Source organism: Rhinopithecus roxellana, chromosome 20 (genome assembly GCF_007565055.1).
Source record: "Rhinopithecus roxellana isolate Shanxi Qingling chromosome 20, ASM756505v1, whole genome shotgun sequence".
Lineage (NCBI taxonomy): Eukaryota > Metazoa > Chordata > Mammalia > Primates > Cercopithecidae > Rhinopithecus > Rhinopithecus roxellana.
The window spans coordinates 73416188-73435084 of record NC_044568.1 but is presented as its reverse complement, the minus strand read 5'-3'; the positions used below and the strand labels follow the sequence as shown (position 1 = coordinate 73435084).

The 18897-nt window shown below is 44.1% G+C and overlaps 1 protein-coding gene across 2 annotated transcripts in view; it reads left to right on the top strand.

Moving 5' to 3' along the window:
* Nucleotides 1-2385: 2385 nt before the first annotated feature.
* RRN3 (RRN3 homolog, RNA polymerase I transcription factor) overlaps nucleotides 2386-18897 on the top strand; it is a 36714-nt gene continuing 20202 nt past the window's right edge. Inside the window, exons 1-8 of one of the 2 annotated variants that reach the window (XM_030924393.1) lie at nucleotides 2386-2557; nucleotides 4082-4187; nucleotides 5341-5397; nucleotides 12823-12912; nucleotides 13014-13143; nucleotides 13608-13667; nucleotides 14920-14983; nucleotides 16006-16075. In XM_030924393.1, the coding sequence (XP_030780253.1) occupies nucleotides 2469-2557; nucleotides 4082-4187; nucleotides 5341-5397; nucleotides 12823-12912; nucleotides 13014-13143; nucleotides 13608-13667; nucleotides 14920-14983; nucleotides 16006-16075 (666 nt within the window). In that variant the 5' untranslated portion in view covers nucleotides 2386-2468. Of the gene's footprint in view, nucleotides 2558-4081; nucleotides 4188-5340; nucleotides 5398-11843; nucleotides 11865-12822; nucleotides 12913-13013; nucleotides 13144-13607; nucleotides 13668-14919; nucleotides 14984-16005; nucleotides 16076-18897 lie in introns of those variants that run through there. The other variant, XM_030924394.1, reaches the window with a different exon arrangement.

Below are 18897 nucleotides of genomic sequence, written 5' to 3'. Positions count from 1 at the left end.
CAAACCAGATAATTGTCAAATTGCTGTTTTGCTGTTGTTGTTTTTTGTTTTTGCTTTGCCTTGGAAGTGAAGAAGAGATTCTCATTGAAACAGCTATCTTGAAGTATCCTTGTCAGCTAGTGTGCAATTATTTCCTCTGTCCTTGAGACACAGATGATTCCTGTCCAACATTCCCAAGGAACTCAGTAAGGACCAAACAGAGACTCAGGAAAGACAGTTACTGATTTCACACTGTTGCAAAACAGAGCTATGGTTTATGTTTAACAAATTGCTGGCGGGGTGTGGTGGCTCATGCCTGTAATCTCAGCACTTTGGGATGCCAAGGCAGGCGGATCACTTGAGGTCAAGAATTCAAGACCAGCCTGGCCAACATGGTGAAACCCTGTCTCTACTAAAAATACATACAAAAGTAGCTGGGCATGGTGGCGCATGCCTGTAATCCTAGCTACTGGGGAGGCTGAGGCACAAGAATCACTTGAACCTGGGAAGCGGAGGTTGCAGTGAGCCGAGATCACAACACTGTACTCCAGCCTGGGTGATAGAGTGAGACTGTGTCTCAAAAAACCAAACCAAAAAAACCCAAATTGCTGTATTTTATTTTGTGAAATAGGGTCTAGCTCTGTCGCCCAGGCTGGAGTGCAGTGGTACAATCACAGCTCACTGCAGCCATGACCTGCAGGGTTCAAGCGATCCTCTCGCCTCAGTTTCCAAGTATCTGGGACTAGAGGTATGCACCATCTTATCTTGAACTCCTGGAGAGAGATACATATAAACACACACACACACACTTTTTTTTTTTTTCAGACACAGTTTCGCTCTTGTTGCCCAGGCTGGAGTGCAATGGCACGATCTGGGCTCACTGCAACCTCTGCCTCCCGGGTTCAAGCAATTCTCCTGCCTCAGCCTCCCAGGTAGCTGGGATTACAGGCACCACCACCACGCCCAGCTAATTTTGTATTTTTAGTAGAGACAGGGTTTCGTCATGGCCAGGCTGGTCTCAAACTCCTGGCCTCAGGTGATCCACCTGCCTCAGCCTTCCAAAGTGTTGGGATAACAGGCGTGAGCCACTGTGCTCGGCCCATACATATGCATTTTTAAAAATTTATTTATTTATTTCGAGACAGGGTCTCGCTCTGTTGCCCAAGTGGGAGTGCAGTGATGCCATCTCCCCGGCTCAAGCAATCCTCAGTCTCACGAGTAGCTGGGACTACAGGTGTGTGCCACCACACCCAGATAATTTTTATTGTTTTTTTTTTTTTTATTTTTTTGTAGAGATGGGGTTTCACCGTGTCACCCAGCATGGATATTTTTGTATTTTTGATAGCCCTGTACAGTTTCCAAAGTTGCAACCTTTTCCCCTCCCTGAGGGTAGGGGCAGCCTCTGCTCTCCCTCTACATCCCCCACAGTCCCGAGGTTTTGGCCTCTGCTGTTTCCTGTTTCCTATGCTTGGAACACCAGTCGCTCTTTTGTTGGTCTGACTGACTCCTGTTCCTCTTTTAAAAATTTAAGTTTGGCCAGGCACGGTAGCTCACGCTTGTAATCCCAGCACTTTGGGAGGCCGAGGCGGGTGGATGACCTGAGGTCAGGAGTTCGAGACCAGTTTGGCCAACATAGTGCAACCCCGTCTCTACTAAAAATACAAAAATTAGCTGGGTGTGGTGGCATGCGCCTGTAATCCCAGCTACTTGGGAGGCTGAGGCACGAGAATTGTTTTAACCCAGGAGGTGGAGGTTGCAGTGAGCTGAGATCAGGCCACTGCACTCCACCTGGGCAACAGAGACGGAGGTTGCAGTGAGCTGAGATCACGCCACTGCACTCCAGCCTGGGCAACAGGGCAAGACTAGGTCTCAAAAGAAAGAAAAGAAAAAAAAAAAAGTCAAGATGGTAACACCTCTTGGAAACTCTCCTGCTGTTTCTCATTCCAGCATCATCACAGCCTTGAGGCTCTGGGGTAGATCACTTCGTCGAGCTTGTTTACGTGAGGATAACGTTATCTTGGTGGTCTGTAAGAATGTTGCATTGAGTACAGAGCCCAGGCTCCTGGGTCAGCCGGATTCAAATCCCCTTTCCTCCGTGAGGATCTGGGTCAATCACAGTGCTTCAGTTTCTTTGATTTAACTGAGGGAGGCTTTGACTCCAAAAAATTAACACTCGAGTGTACCCGGCCACAGCTTAGCACATCCAGGGTATTTCCACCCTTTCTTTGGGATCCTTGGGCCTGGATGGAGCAGGACCTTCCTAACTCTCCTTACTCGCGCATTCGCGCTGGGTGGAACAAGTGGTCCAAGTAGAATGAGGGGCGGGGTTTGGCGGCGCTCTAGCTCGCCGAGAGCACACGCTCTCCCCACGCGGGGTCCCTGATTGGCTGAAGGTTACGCTGGCAAGCGCAACTTCCGGGACAGAGGGCTGAGGCTGGAAGGAGCCGGGCATCCGGCCTGAGGGGCAGCGCTAGTGTTAGTTCGGCCCAATGGCGGCACCGCTGCTTCACACGCGGTTGCCGGGAGATGCGACTGCTTCGGCCTCTGCAGTCAAGACGCTGGGCGCGTCGAGGACTGGGTAAGATTCAGGCCGCTTCCTTCTGCGCGTCCGAGACTAAAGCTCAGGACTGCGCTTAGGGGAGCTGATTGAAAGGGTCCGGGACAAAGCTAATGGCGTGTGGTAGGAGCACGGGATCGAGGGTCATCTCATGTTGGCAGGAATGAGCTCATTCCTCGTAACTGGGTAATAGACATGGGTGGGGCCTGGAAAAGTGAGTATATTCTCTGTTCTGGAGGCCCCCTTTCCCGACTGTGTTTCTTCTTGATTTCCCAGGCCTCGGTACTGCCTTCTGCGCCTTGACTCCTCTTCCTTCCCGCTTCTTCGTCCAAATTTGGAAGGGATTCCCTGGGCTATTTGGTTTATCAGCCGCATGTTGTCACTCGTGGCAAATTGAATATTACATCTTTTTTGTTTGAAATTTGTTTCGACACACGTATTTGTTTAGCAGTCTTTATTTTGCTCCACTTTTAAATCCCTAACCCCCATAGCACACTTAGCGTTTAACTTTCAGAGTCATTAGGATGCTATGTTTTTTCATTAATTTACTCTGTGTAAGTGAAGCAGACCTTGTAAAACAATTAGCATAATATGATTCATAATATTTATCGAGCTCCTGCTTATTGTGTTAAACACTGGGGACAGTGGTTTATCCAAAGACACTAATGTCTCTGCTTTCTACAGAGCTTACAGCCTAGGGGGGAAAGGCAGTACATAGGCCAATAAATTACGATGATTTCAGTTATACAACAGGGTAATGGGGGAGGGAGAAGGGAGAGAAGGAGTACTTGAGATTTCTCGTGGGAAAGACATCTGACATTTGAGCTTCCACTTGAATGAAGACAAAAATCTAGGCCGGGAGTAGTTGCTCACGCCTGTGATCACAGCACTTTGGGATGCCGAGGTGGGCGGATCACCTGAAGTCGGGAGATCGAGACCAGCCTGGCCAACATGCTGAAACCCCATCTCTACTAAAAATACAAAAATTAGCCGAGCGTGGTGGCGGGTGCCTGTAATCGCAGCTACTCAGGAGGCTGAGGCAGGAGAATTGTTTGAACCCGGGAGATGTAGGTTGCAGTTAAGCCGAGATCACACCACTGCACTTCAGCCTGGGCAGCAGAGCAAGACTCCGTCTCAAAAAAAAAAAAAATCCAGCCACGTAGAGATTTGGGAAAAGAGTATTTCCGATAGAGTGAACAGTAAGTGAAATGAGAACCAGCTTGGCATGTTGAAGAGCAGAAAACACATTATGGCTGTAGTAAAGCAAGGTGTTGGAGATGAGGTGAGAGAGGTAGGCAGGGGCCAGATTAATGTAGGATCTTAAATACCACACTAAGAGATTTGAATTTTTACTATAAGTGCAGTGGGAAGACAGTTTTTGGTTGCTGAGCAAAGGAGGGATTGTTGATTAGGAGTGGAAGTAGGGAGACCAGTAAAGAGGCCTTAACAATAGACCCACTGAATGATGTTGGTTCAATAAATGTTGGCCATTATAATTCTTAATATTTTCATGAACTTAATAGCTTGTTAATTTTGGTTCCACAGGATTTCCAATATGCGTGCATTAGAGAATGATTTTTTCAATTCTCCCCCAAGAAAAACTGTTCGGTTTGGTGGAACTGTGACAGAAGTCTTGCTGAAGTATAAAAAGGTAAGAGGAGATAATGTATGAGGTTTGCTTTTGGTCAGGTCAGAATACAACTATTGTTGTTATACTAAAGACCAATAGAAATAGCAAGCTTAATTAAGATACCAGTTGAGATCAAATATTTAATAATAGCATGATGCCGTCAGTGCAAAATTAAGAGTAATAGTGTCCTTTTTTCCCCCACCTTGGCCTGTTTCACAGGTAATAATGAGAGAGTAACAATGTCTTTACTGAGGTTTCACCTCTTCACATGCTTCATTTACAAAGCATCTTTTAGCTTTAGCAAGTGCTAGAATTAAAAACAATTACAGTTTTATTTACTTATTTATTTTTATTTTTTTAATTTTGTGAGCTGGAATCTTACTCTGTTGCCCAGGCTAGAGTGCAGTGGCGTGATCTCAGCTCACAGCATCCTCCACCTCCCAGGTTCAAGCAATTCTCCTGCCTCAGTCTCCTGAAGAGCTGGGATTACAGACATGCACTACCACACCTGGCTAATTTATTTTTATTTTTTTAGTAGAGATGGGGTTTCACCATGTTGGCCAGGCTGGTCTCGAACTCCTGACCTTGTGATCCGCCCACCTCGGCCTCCCAAAGTGCTGGGATTACAGGCGTGAGCCACCGTGCCTGGCCTGCAGCATTTTATTTTTTGAGGAACTTACCTAAGCATTACTTTGGGACAGTAAACCATCATCTGACTAGAGATTTTTGTTTTTGTGGTAGTTCAGAAGCATTTCTACTATATCTCAGGAGTAGAGGGAAAATGTTAAGTAACCGTATGTTTATATGTAATATCCGTTTGTATCCATATTTGCGTGAATACTTTTTTAGATGCTCCTGAATAGATCATTATAGCTGGCTGTTTTTTTCCCTCATGCTTTTTGAGAATTCACAGGAGTATCAACTGTTACATTCAAATGTCAATACAGAAGTATAGCCAAATGTAGTTTATCATTTTCCTTTTTCCAAGCCCTCTGGCTGCACTGACATGAGTGTTTAAATTTTTGTAGTCATGATTTTATAATCCGCAATTGACATGTGAAAGTTAGTGTTCCTTTTATAATTTCATCTGATGTTAAGGTATGGGTAAAAGTCTTGCTGTTGCTACTAAACAGGAGACAAAAGCATAACGTAATTCTTTCCCCTTCTTGTTAAGGGTGAAACAAATGACTTTGAGTTGTTGAAGAACCAGCTGTTAGATCCAGACATAAAGGTAATTAATTTTGTGTTTGATCATTAGCAAAATTATTGCCACTTTATAGGGACATAGTTTGTTCTTTGGCTCCCATGCTGTCTCCATGGTCCTCCCTTACTTTAATCTGGTGGTTCTCAACCAGGGACAGTTTTACCCCCAGGAGACATTTGGTAATGGCTGCAGATATTTTTGTTTGTCACAATTGGGAGGAAGGGGTGCTACTGGCATCTAGTGGGTGAATGACAGAGATACTGCTAAACATCTCACAGTGCACAGGGCAACCTCCCATAACCAAGAGTGATCCAGCCCCAAATGACAACAATGTTGAGGCTGGGAAACCCTGTTCTAATGCTTCCTTTCTATTAGATTACTACCTCTTTCCTCCATGCTGCATGCAACTCTCTTGTCTCTTTAAAGCTAAAACAAACCAAAAAACAACCACTGATTCAGCTTTTCCAAGTTCGAGATACACCTATCATGTAGTAAAACTTTGATACATTTTGTTTCACCATTCTTCCTTTACTGCCCAATTTTGAAGAGAATGGTTTATTACCATGGCAACAGTAGTTAGATTGCCTGGAATAAAATTTCAATTTTATTATCCAGTGCGTGATCTTGAGCAAATTGTTTTAACCTCTCTGCCTCTTTTTCACTGTGTAAAACCAAGAAAACAATAGAGATTTCAAAAATATGGAGTGTTTTGTTTTTTAAGGGATGAGGTCTTGCTGTGTTGCCCCCGCTATTCACAGGTGTGATCATAGTGCACTACAGCCTTGAGTTCCTGGCCTCAAATGATCCTTTCTCTTCAGCCTCCTAAGAAGCTGGGACTATAGGTGCATGCCCCTGTGCCTGGCTTTAAACATGGAAATATATATATATATATATATTTTTTTTTTTTTTGAGACGGAGTCTCGCTCTGTCGCCCAGGCTGGAGTGCAGTGGCCGGATCTCAGCTCACTGCAAGCTCCGCCTCCCGGGTTTACGCCATTCTCCTGCCTCAGCCTCCCGAGTAGCTGGGACTACAGGCGCCCGCCACGTCGCCCGGCTAGTTTTTTGTATTTTTTAGTAGAGACGGGGTTTCACCGGGTTAGCCAGGATGGTCTCGATCTGCTGACCTCGTGATCCGCCCGTCTCGGCCTCCCAAAGTGCTGGGATTACAGGCTTGAGCCACCGCGCCCGGCCGGAAATATTTAACTAAAGGATTCAATGAGCTAATATGCAAGAAGCACTTATAACAGTCTGACTCAAAATAAGGGCAGTAATTGTCATCTGTTGGTTTTGTTCCAGCTGACTTCGCTGTATCATTTCTCACTCACATTTAAGTCCACTGTTCTTATCACTGTAGTAATGAGAGGTGACAGCGTGCTGGCAGCCCTGGCTCGCTCTCGGTGCCTCCTTGGCCTCGGCGCCCACTCTGGCCGCTTGAGGAGCCCTTCAGCCCACAGCTGCACTGTGGGAGCCCCTCTCTGGGCTGGCCAAGGCCGGAGCCGGCTCCTTCTGCTTGTGGGGAGGTGTGGAGGGAGAGGTGCAGGAGGGAACCGGGACTGCATGCAGCGCTCGCGGGCCAGCGCGAGTTCCGGGTGGGCGTGGGCTCGTCTCGGCTGGCCCCCGCACTTGGAGTGGCCGGCTGGAGTGAGAGGCTTAGCATCCGGGCTAGCAGCTGCGGAGGGTGCGCCGGGTCCTCCAGCAGTGCCGGCCCGCTGGTGCTGCACTCAAATTCTTGCAGGGCCTCAGCTGCCTCCCTGCGTGGCAGGGCTGGAGACCTACAGCCCACCATGCCCGAACCCCCCTCCCCCACAATGGACTCCTGCGCAGCCCAAGCCTCCCCGACGGGCACTGCCCCCTGCTCCGTGGCGCCCGGTCCCATCGACTGCCCAAGGGCTGAGGAGTGCAGGTGTGGCGCTGGGCTGGAGGGCTGCTCTGCCCGCGGCCCTGGCACAGGATTCAGTAGGTGAAGCCAGCTGGGCTCCTGAGTCTAGTGGGGACTTGGAGAACCTTTATGTCAGCTAAGGGATTGTAAATATACCAATCAGCACCCTGTACCTAGCTCAAGGTTTGTAAATACACCAATCAGTTCTCTGTGTCTACCTGATCTAGTGAGGACTTGGAGTACTTTTCTGCCTAGCACTCTGTCTAGCTAAAGGTATTATAAATGCACCAATCAGCACTCTGTCAAAACGGATGAATCAGCTCTGTGTAAAATGGACCAATTAGCAGGATGTGGGTGGGGTCAGATAAGGGAATAAAAGCAGGCTGCCGGAGCGCCAGTGGCAACCCACTGGGGTCAGCTTCCACACTGTGGATGGTTTGTTCTTTCACTCTTTACAATAAATCTTGCTGCTGCTCACTCTTTGGGTCCACGCCGCCTTCACCGCAAAGGTCTGCAGCTTCACTTCTGAAGCCAGGGAGACCACGAACCCACCAGAAGGAAGAAACTCCGAACATCAGAAGGAACAACTCTAGATACGCTGCCTTTAAGAGCTGTAAGACTTTCCACGTTGGTCTGCAGCTTCATTCTTGAAGTCAGCGAGACCAAGAACCCACCAATTCCAGACACAGTAATTACCCTGACAGGTTACCCATTGTTTTTAGTTGCTCATTTCAGTGGACTCTTTTTGAGACAAAGTCTCATTCTTCTGGCCTAGGCTGGAGTGCAGTGGTGCGATCTGGGCTCACTGCAACTTTTGCCTCCTGGGTTCAGGCAGTTCTCCTTCCTCAGCCTCCCAAATAGCTGGGATTACAGGCACCGGCCACCATGCCTGGTTAATTTTTTTATTATTAGTAGAGACAGGGTTTCACCATGTTGGCCAGGCTAGTCTCAAACTCCTGACCTCAGGTGACCTGCCCTCCTCGGCCTCCCAAAGTGCTGGGATTACAAGTGTGAGCCACTGAGCCCAGCCTCAGTGGACTTATTTTTTTAAGCCTTGTTTCAGCCGACACTGTTGGCCACCCCCTTCTTAAAACAGTGTTTCTGGGCCGGGCGCGGTGGCTCACACCTGTAATCCCAGCACTTTGGGAGGCTGAGGCGGGTGGATCATGAGGTCAGGAGATCAAGACCATCCTGGCTAACAGTGAAACCCCGTCTCTACTAAACATACGAAAAAATTAGCCGGGTGTGGTGACCGGCGCCTGTAGTTCCAGCTACTTGGGAAGCTGACGCAGCAGAATGGCGTGAACCTGGGAGGCAAAGCTTGCAGTGAGCAGAGATCACACCACTGCACTCCATCCTGGGTGACAAAGTGAGACTCTGCCTCTAAATAAATAAATAAATAAATAAATAAATAAAACAGTGTTTCTGATCCTCCTGTCTTGTGATCCTTTAATCTCTAATCTCTCTCGATAGGTTCTTGATCTTAAATTAGTTGTTGATTGGGCTTCACAACTCGACTCTTTCCTCACTCTGTAGATTCTTCTGTGTGATCTCTTCATCTCCCTTCATGGCTTTGAAATCTACCTGTGTCCTAATATTTTTGTATCTGTAGCCAAGATTGCTCTTGTGGGCTCCAGACTTGTTTCATTTTCGTTTTTGGGGGCAGGGGCAGACCAGAGTCTTGCTCTGTAACCTAGGCTATAGTGTAGTGGGATGATCTTGGCTCACTGCAACCTCTGCCTCCTGGGTTCAAGCCATCCTCACTCCTCAGCCTCCTCAGTAGCTATGCTGCCACGCCCAGCTAATGTTTTTGTTTTTTCAGTAGATTTGGGATTTCACCATGCTCGCCAGGCTGGTCTCGAACTCCTGACCTCAAGTGATCCACCCACCTCAGCCTCCCACAGTGCTGGGATTATAGGCATGAACCACTGCACCCGGCCTAGACTTGTTTCTTAACTGTCTGTTATATGCATTTACCCAGAATCATCATAGGTGCTTCAAACTTAGCACATCTTAAACTCTTGACCGGGTGCGGTGGCTCACGCCTATAATTCCAGCACTTTTGGAGGCCGAGGCGGGAGGATCATGAGGTCAGGAGATCAAGACCATCCTGGCTAACACGGTGAAATGCTGTCTCTACTAAAAATACAAAAAAAATCAGCCGGGCATGGTGGCGGGCGCCTGTAGTCCCAGCTACTCGGGAGACTGAGGCAGGAGAATGGCATGAACCCGGGAGGCAGAGCTTGCAGTGGGCTGAGATCGCATCACTGCACTCCAGCCTGGGCGACAGAGCAAGACTCCGTCTCAAATAAATAAATAAATAAATAAATAAATAAATAAATAAACTCTTAACCTTTCTCTCACACCTACCACTTCTGCACACTTCTTTATGTGCTTAACTGTTCATGACTTCCCTCATCATTGAGCTAGCAACCTTGGGGTCTTTAGTACCCCTCAAATTCGTTCACTGATCAAGCCCTTAGGGGGTAAAAAAATCTTTCAAGCCTTCCTGTTTTGTTGGTTCTCTCTTGTATGGATTCCGGTAACCTCTTTAGCGGGTGTCTATGTTCCCAGTCCTCCTCTATCTCATACCTGTGTGGCCCCCACAACCACCATTTATCCTCAACAGTGTAGCCTAAATTATCTCTGGAAAGTACGTGTCTAGGCATGTCATTCCCCTACTAAAAAACTTCATGCCTATGGAAAATGAAGATCAGTGTGGCCTGCAACCTTTTTTATCTTTCCTCTTGCTAGATACTTTATTCCTGGAATTTGCCACTTTGCATCTTTATGCCTTTGCCTGTGCCTTTTTTCCCTGGCTGGAGGAGGTCCCTGTATGTACTTTATTTGCTACCTATTTGAGCACCGGCTATAGTTACATTGCCTCCCTTCTTGCCAGCTGTGTGACCAGGGACAAGTTGCTGCGCTTCTGTTCAGTGTCCTCATCTGTAAAATGGGAATCGGTAGTAGTACCTACTTCATGGAGTAAGGATGACATGAGTTACTGTATGTTAAAGTCTTAGAGCAGTGCTTGGCATACAGTAAGTGCTATATTAGTGTTTACTGTTGTTATTACTGTAGTTTAAAAAGCTCCTGCTCACCGTTTAAACTGAGTTGAAGTGTCTTTAATGGAGCTTTCCCTGGTTCTCTAAGCACATGGTTGCTCCTTCATTGAGTCCGTTTCCCACACTTCCAGATCTCTCTAATTACAGACCTGGTTTACAAGGCCCTCCATGGTCTATTTGGTGCTTCTTTGTTCCCCAGATTTATTATCTGTTAGCTTGCTCACTATACATGCCAGCCATACTGAACGTCTTTCAGTTTTCTGAAAACATACTTTTCCTTCTGTAAGAAGTAGAACTTCCAGAAAAGACTCAACTGTGTTACTGCTTAAAGACCGCTGAAGCATCACTTTCTCTTTAAAGCTTTTCCTGACCCCTGCCTTCTTTCCCAGTTACAAAGGGACATCTTCTTGGTGTTCCACTGTATTTTGTATCAGCAGTTCTCATTCTTGGTCTTTGAACATACCAAGAATTGCACTAGTTGTGTGGAGTGTTGCAAGTAGAACTTTTTTCATCTTGAGACAGGGTTGTGCTCTGTCACCCAGGCTGGAGTGTAATGGGCCCGATCATGGCTCACTGCAGCCTCAACCTCCCAGGCTCAAGCAGTCTTCCCACCTCAGGCTCGCGAGCACCTGGGACCACAGGCATGTACTACCATGCCAGGCTAATTTTTCTAGAGACAGGGTCTCCCTGTGTTGCCCAGGCTGGTCTCAAATTCCTGGGCTCAAGCGGTCTCCTCCTGCCTTGGCCTCTCAAAAGTGCTGGGATTACAGGCATGAGCCACTGTTCCTGGCTGCTAGTAGAAATAATAATAGTTCAGTACTAACGCATCAAAGCCTGCGACTGATTTACTTTTTTTTTTTTTTTTCCTTTTCGAGATGGAGTTTTGCTCTTGTTGCCCAGGCTGGAGTGCAATGGCACGATCTTGGCTCACTGCAATCTCCACCTCTGGGGTTCAAGCGATTCTCCTGCCTCAGCCTCCCTAGTAGGGATTACGGGCATGCACTACCACACCCGGCTGATTTTGTATTTTTAGTAGAGACAAGATTTCTCCACGTTGGTCAGACTGGTCTTGAACTCTCAACCTCAGGTGGTCCACCCACCTTGGCCTCTCAAAGTGTTGGGATTACAGGCGTGAGCCACCACGCCTGGCCTGATTTACTTTTAAAAATGGTACAGTTTAAATGTTATCCTTATAGTTTTGTTGCAGTCTTTTTAGTGGAAAAGAGATGGGATAGATTTTTTTATTTGCACACTAACTTAACTTGTTTTCTACGTGCCTTTGGCCTTAGCGAGCTACCATTAATGTTATCCTTAACAGTTGTGGATGTTATGAAATTACCATAGTACAAATGAGTTATGGTTTTACTTTATTTTACTGCCAGGCTACTTGGGATTTCATCAGAAAATGGTTGATCTGTGGGAGTTTGTCACATGGCATATTAAGCACTCAGTAGCTGAATTAAGGTGGGGAAAAGGTGACAGCTCCTTCTCCACATACAGGGAGGCGTGTGGGACAGTGGATGGAGGATAACCTTGACTGAGACAGACAGGTTTGGACCTGCTTCTTTACTGCCTTCTTGGTTGGGCAGATTGCTTATTAATCTCTCTTAGTCTCAGCTTTCTGAACAGCAAAATGGGAATAACTAAACATCCTGCAGAGTTTTTAGGATTAGAAGAAGATACGTATGTAGAGTGTCAGACACCGTGCCTGGCATATGGTGTGTTCTCACTAAATGATAACTCCCTATGAATATCCCTGTAGGTATGACCTTGTGTTCCTTTTATTTATATGTCTAACCCTTCCACAAATTAGGGGCTTTTTCTTAATGTTTGTATGTACGTATATATGCATGAATATAATTAATACAGTAATATTTTACATAATTGACACTGTATTTTATACATTGCCTTTCAAATTTAACAGTTCTTCTCATGTCACTAACAATTATTGTGAACAGTAATTTGATTTGCCTGAAAAATATTTCATGGAGGAATGGGATTATCATTTATACAGAACAAACACATCATAATATATTTAAACTCAGCCACAGGTTTGGTTTAGAAAAGTGATGTTTATTCATGACCCCAAGTGATCAGCCTAGACTGAGTTTTATCAGCTTGCTTTCTGGTCAGCTTGAGTGTAGAGGAAATAGAGGCAGCTGTTGTTCCTTTGTGATCTTCTAATATTTGAATCTGCAATTTTTAAAAGTCCCAGGTGTCAACATTGGAGGTGATTTTGTGTTTTCAGGGCAAACAAAAGTGATCAGGCGGAAGTATTGCATTTAAGTCTTTTTCCTACATTTCAGAGTTACTGGATTGCTTTTTTAAAACAGGATAGTTTATTGTGACATATTTTTCTGTTTTGATACCCAGTTTCGATTTCCTTCCAAGTTTGTGACCTTTTCCCCCCAACCTATTCTTGATAGATGATTGATAAAGATAGCTGTAAATTTCTGTTATCTTAGAGGATTTGTGATTTTGAAGGTACTCTTCTTTGTTTAACTTAAGGATGACCAGATCATCAACTGGCTGCTGGAATTCCGTTCTTCTATCATGTACTTGACAAAAGACTTTGAGCAGCTTATCAGTATTATATTGGTAAGTTCACCATTTATTTCACTGTCTAGTATGTAATTCAGAACTTTATAATAGTATATATTTTATTAATAACATGCTGTTTTTATCTTTCCCAACTCTAGAGATTGCCTTGGTTGAATAGAAGTCAAACAGTAGTAGAAGAGTATTTGGCTTTTCTTGGTAATCTTGTATCAGCACAGACTGTTTTCCTCAGACCATGTCTCAGCATGATTGCTTCTCATTTTGTGCCTCGTAAGTCATTACTCTTTGCTTGCTTGGAATTTTCTTTTGTTTTTGTTTTTTTAATACTTCTTTATTAAAATACCACCTTCCCCTTGTATATGAGAGATACTGCTACCATGGAAGATTCCAGATGCATATTGGCACCAGGACTGGTAGACATGTGTTCCCCGTAATGACCCCTGTGGAGGTGTCTAGATTCATTTGTTGCTATGAGTTTTATGAATTGTAATTTGCTTTATTGAACTCCTGGTGAAGTCTTAGAACTCATCTAGGAATGTTTAGCTGTTTAAAAACTATAGTTGCTTTACATTTTTTTCAGACTGTGCTTTTAATTAATCATTGGGATAACTTTGGATTATGGAAAAATAACTTTTCTATATAGCTGTTAATTCTCTACATCAGTAACGTTTTTGTATAGCTGTTTATTGTCTAGATCAATGACAAAATAACATACTTTCTTTTTCCCTCAAAAGCCCGAGTGATCGTTAAGGAAGGTGATGTAGATGTTTCAGATTCTGAGGATGAAGATGATAGTAAGTATGAAAAGCTTTAAAGCCTGGGCACAGTAGCTTACACTCATAATCCCAGCACTTTGGGTGGCCAAGACGGGAGGATCACTTGAGGCCAAGAGTTTGAGACCAGCCTGGGCAACATAGTGAGACTTTGTCTCTACAAAAAACCATTTTTTTCAAACATTTTCTTAAAAAAGGCTTAAAGTGGCCGGGCGCGGTGGCTCAAGCCTGTAATCCCAGCACTTTGGGAGGCCAAGACGGGCGGATCACGAGGTCAGGAGATCAAGACCATCCTGGCTAACATGGTGAAACCCCGTCTCTACTAAAAAATACAAAAATCTAGCCGGGTGAGGTGGCAGGCGCCTGTAGTCCCAGCTACTTGGGAGGCTGAGGCAGGAGAATGGCATGAACCCGGGAGGCAGACTTGCAGTAAGCTAAGATCGTACCACTGCACTCCAGCCTGGGCGTCAGAGCGAGACTCCGTCTCAAAAAAAAAAAAAAAAAAAAAAAAGGCTTAAAGTAGAACGAGGCAGGGTGGTGTGTCTCTTTAGTCACAGCTACCTGGGAGGCTTAGGTGGGTGGATTGCTTGAGCCAGGAGTTCGAGCCTTGCCTGGACAAGATGGCAAGACACTATCTCTTTTAAAAAAAAAAAAAAAAGTAAAGCACAGAACACCTGGCACCTATTCTAATAAGTAGACTGCAACAAATGACAACCTTTGATAAAATGTTTTTGTTATATTTAGCGTTGATATGCAGTCAGTTGTCTTGAATGCATTGTTTATATAATTAGTCCATTTAGTTTTCATTGATGGTTGTGGAGAAAAAATCTTGAAATTATTATTTCTGTGATTAATTATTCTGTTTTGGTTAGCATGTGTTTTTAGCTTCAAGTATGTCACTTTTTTTTTTTTTGAGACAGAGTCTTGCTCTGTCACGCAGGCTGGAGTACAGTGGTATGATCTCAGCTCACTGCAGCCTTTACCTCCCGGGTTCAAGTGATTCTCCTGCTTCAGCCTCCTGAGTAGATGAAACTACAGGCATGTGCCACCATGCCCGGCTAGTTTTTGTATTTTTAGTAGAGATGGGGTTTCACCATGTTGGTCAGGCTGGTCTTGAACTCCTGACCTCAGGTGATCCACCCGCCTCAGCCTCCCAAAGTGCTGGGATGACAGGCGTGAGCCACCGCGCCCGCCCAGCATGTATTTTTAGCTTCAAGTGCGTCGCCCTTTGGTTTCGTTTTGATGCTCATACTCTCAACTTTTCTCCTCGCAGGTCTTCCTGCAAATTTTGACACATGTCACAGAGCCTTGCAAATAATAGCAAGATATGTCCCATCGTGAGTATACTTTTCCTTATTTTGAATGTTCAGTTCACAAGAAAATTGTAATCAATTAGTAAAAATTATAAACTCTTAATAGCATTAAAGCTTGAATCTTACATTGCATGTTTTTTTTTTGTATCCACTTGAGGAAACTTTACGTTCTACCAAAAGTGGCATTTCCATTTTCTATGTATTGTCTTTGATTGTTTTTCAAAGTTTATATGCAGATTCTCCCCCAGTGTCGTATGGTGGTTGGAATTTTGCTTTTATCTTCAACAGATACACTATCCAAACATTTTCAGTGAGAAACCCCTGTGTGTGTTTGTGTCATGCCATATGAATAAAAATTGCACTTCTAAGAAAAGCTTTTCAGGTCTGTGGGTTTCTTTTGGAAGGGTGAACTTCTAGTTCCCTCTGTCCGTTGATTATTTGTTAACTTGAAACAATCCAACTTGGTAATTTTTTCTTCTTTTAAAAATAATATACATGTGTAGTGGGAAATGTCAGCAAAAAGCTCCCTCTTCAATTTGCTGTCGATATCAGAGTTAACGGAAGCTTGTTTTCTCTAAGTCGTTATAGATTTTCTCAGAAGCTATACAATGTAAGTTCCAGTTCTGGCCGGGCGCGGTGGCTCACGCCTGTAATCCCAGCACTTTGGGAGGCTGAGGCGGGCGGATCACCTGAGGTTGGGAGTTTGAGATCAGCCTGACCAACATGGAGAAACCCCGTCTCTACTGAAAATACAAAATTAGCCGGGCGTGGTGGTGCATGCCTATAATCCCAGCTGCTTGGGAGGCTGAGGCAGGAGAATCGCTTGAACCCGGGAGGCGGAGGTTGCAGTGAGCTGAGATTGCACCACTGCACTCCAGCCTGGGCAGCAAGAGTGAAACTCCGTCTCAAAAAAAAAAAAGTTCCAATTCTTTGAGGTAGGGGTTCTTGTTTGCCTCCTATATCTATCCATATTTGCTTTTAGAATGGTAGTATTACTTTTCTAGAAAGTAAAGTTAACATGGATTGATTTAATTTTTTAAAAATAGGACACCGTGGTTTCTTATGCCGATACTGGTGGAAAAGTTTCCATTTGTTCGAAAATCAGAGAGAACACTGGTAAGAAATCTTTTCATTGAGAAAATCATGGAAAAGTTGTTTGCATGGTTTCATTTGAGATGATGTTTGGTCTTTTTGTTTCTTTCTTTCTTTTCTTGAGACAGAGTCTTGCTCTGTCACCCAAGCTGGAGTACAATGGCATCATCTAGGCTCACTGCAACCTCCGCCTCTCGGGTTCAAGCAATTCTCCTGCCTCAGCCTCCTGAGTAGCTGGCACTATAGGCGCGCGCCACCATACCCAGCTAATTTTTGTGTTTTTAGTAGAGACGGGGTTTCACCGTATTGGCCAGACTGGTCTCGAACTCCTGACCTTGTGATCTGCCCGCCTTGGCCTCCCAAAGTGCTGGGATTAGTGAACCACCGTGCCCGGCCGATGTTAGGTCTTTTTCTTTTAAAGGTTACTTTGTCTTCTAGACTTTAAACTGATGTCTAAGAATTTGACTCAGATTTCTTTCTTCTCAAGCGGCTACTGGAGATTCCCAGTGCCTTTTTCTGTTATTAGTATGTGCAAGTCAAGGTGTGAGTTCATTTCAGGAATATCTGTAGTGGCTTCATGCTTATACAAGAATTACTAGAAGATAATAGTTCTTGTATTACTAATTGTAAATATGCCTTATTTTAACCTGAAAGCAAAGCCTTCTGTAGAAGCATTCTGTTTAAGTTTTTGTATAATGTTCATATCATCTGTGCAGTTTTTAATAATTAATGGTGGTTGCCTTAGTATAAAACCGAATCTAGTAGCATACAAAAATAATTATGTGCGATTGATGCTAGGAATGCAAGATTGACTTTTTTTTTTTTTTTCCGGGGAGGGGACAGTCTCTCTCTGTCACCCAGGCTGGAGTGCAGTGGCACCGTCTCGGCTCGCTGCAACTTCTGCCTCCCCAGGGTTCTAGTGACTCTCCCACCTCAGCCTCCCGAGTAGGTGGGACTACAGGCATGGGACACCACACCCCACTAATTTTTGTATTTTTGGTAGAGACGGGGTTTTGCCACATTGTCCAGGCTGGTCTTGCACTCCTGACCTTAAGTGATCCACCTGTCTCCACCTTGCAAAGTGTTGGGATTAGAGATGTGAACCACCGTGACCGACTGAGATTGATTTAGTACTTGAAAATGAATTAATAAAACATTTTGTAGCAATAGAACAAAGGACAAAAACCACATAATCATCTCAGTAGATGCAGAAGTGTGTGACGAACACCAATATCCTTTTATGACAAAAACAGAAGGAAATTTTCTCAACCTGATAAAGGGCATCTGAAAAACCCACAGCTAACATCATATTCGATGGTGAAAGACTAAAAGTTTTTTCCGAAGAATAAGAACAAAACAAGGATGTCCGCTCTTGCTGCTTGTCTAGCCAAGGCAGTTAGGCAAGAAAAAGAATTAAAGGCATCCAGATGGAATGGAAGGCATAAACTCTTGCAAGATGATTTTATATGTCATCCTAAGGAGTTCACACACACACAAGACATTTTAGAGCTAATAAATGAGTTCAGCATGGTTACGGGACAGAAGACCAACATGCAGTAACCACTTGTCCAAGACAATTGAATAGGGGAGAAAAGACTTTTCAACAGATGTTGCTGGCAGAAGTGGATATGAACATGCAAAAGAGTGAAGCATATGGATATCCATGTACAAAAATGAACTCAAAATCCATAAAAGCCCTACATGAAGAGTAAAAACTGTAAAATTCTGAGAAGAAAATAGGGGTACATGTTGGATTAGGCAATAATTTCCAGATTTGATGCCTGAGCACAAGCGACCAAAGAAAAAATACATCAATTGTACTTCAAAATTAAAAATTGTTATGCTTCATAGTACATCTTCAGGAAGATGAAAAGAATCCCCAAATAATGGGAGAAAATATTTCTAAATTTTATGTCTGGTAATGGACTTGTGTATGTAAAGAACTCTTATAATGGAATAATAAAAAGGCAAATAACCCAATTGAAATGGGTAAAGGATCCGAATAGGCATTTCTGCAAAAAAGCACATGAAAAGAAGCTCAACATCATTAGCCATCAGGGAAATAGTTTCACTTCATGCCCACAAGGATGGTTATATTCAGAATGAGAAGACAGTAACAAGTGTTGACAAGGTTGTGGAGAAATGGGAACATTGGAACTGTCATATGTTGCTGTGGGAATGTAAAATGGTGCAGCTGTTTTGGAAAATAGCCTGGCATTTCTTAAAGGTTAAATATAGAATTACCATGTGACTTAGCAGTTCCATTTCTGGGTTTATACCCGAGAGAAATGAAAATATATGTCCACAGAAAAACTTGTACATGAATGTTCATAGCAGCATCATTCGTAATAGCCTCAAGTAGAAGCAACTCAAATGTCTGTCAGCTGATGAACAGATGACAAAACGTAGTACAATGAAATATTAGCAATGAAAAGGAATGTTTTATATGTTAAAACATGATTGGACCCTAAAAACATGCCAGAAGACTGTATTATATGATTCCATTTATATGAAAGGAATGGTTTACATGTTACAACGTGTTGAACCCTAAAAACATGTATTATATGACTCCATTTATAGGAAATGTCTCAAAGAGGCAGATTCATAGAAAGACTAGTGGTTGCCAAGGTCTTCATTTTTTAGGGTTGCACTACTAATGGATATGGGATTTCTTTTTAGAGTGATTAAAATGTTATAAAATTGCTGGCTGAGCACCGTGGCTTATGCCTGTAATCACAGCACTTCGGGAGGCTGAAGTGGGAAGATCCAGGAGGTGAAGACTAGCCTGGGCAACATAGCGAGAACCTGTCTCTCTAAGAGGAAAAATTAACCAGATGTGGTGGTGT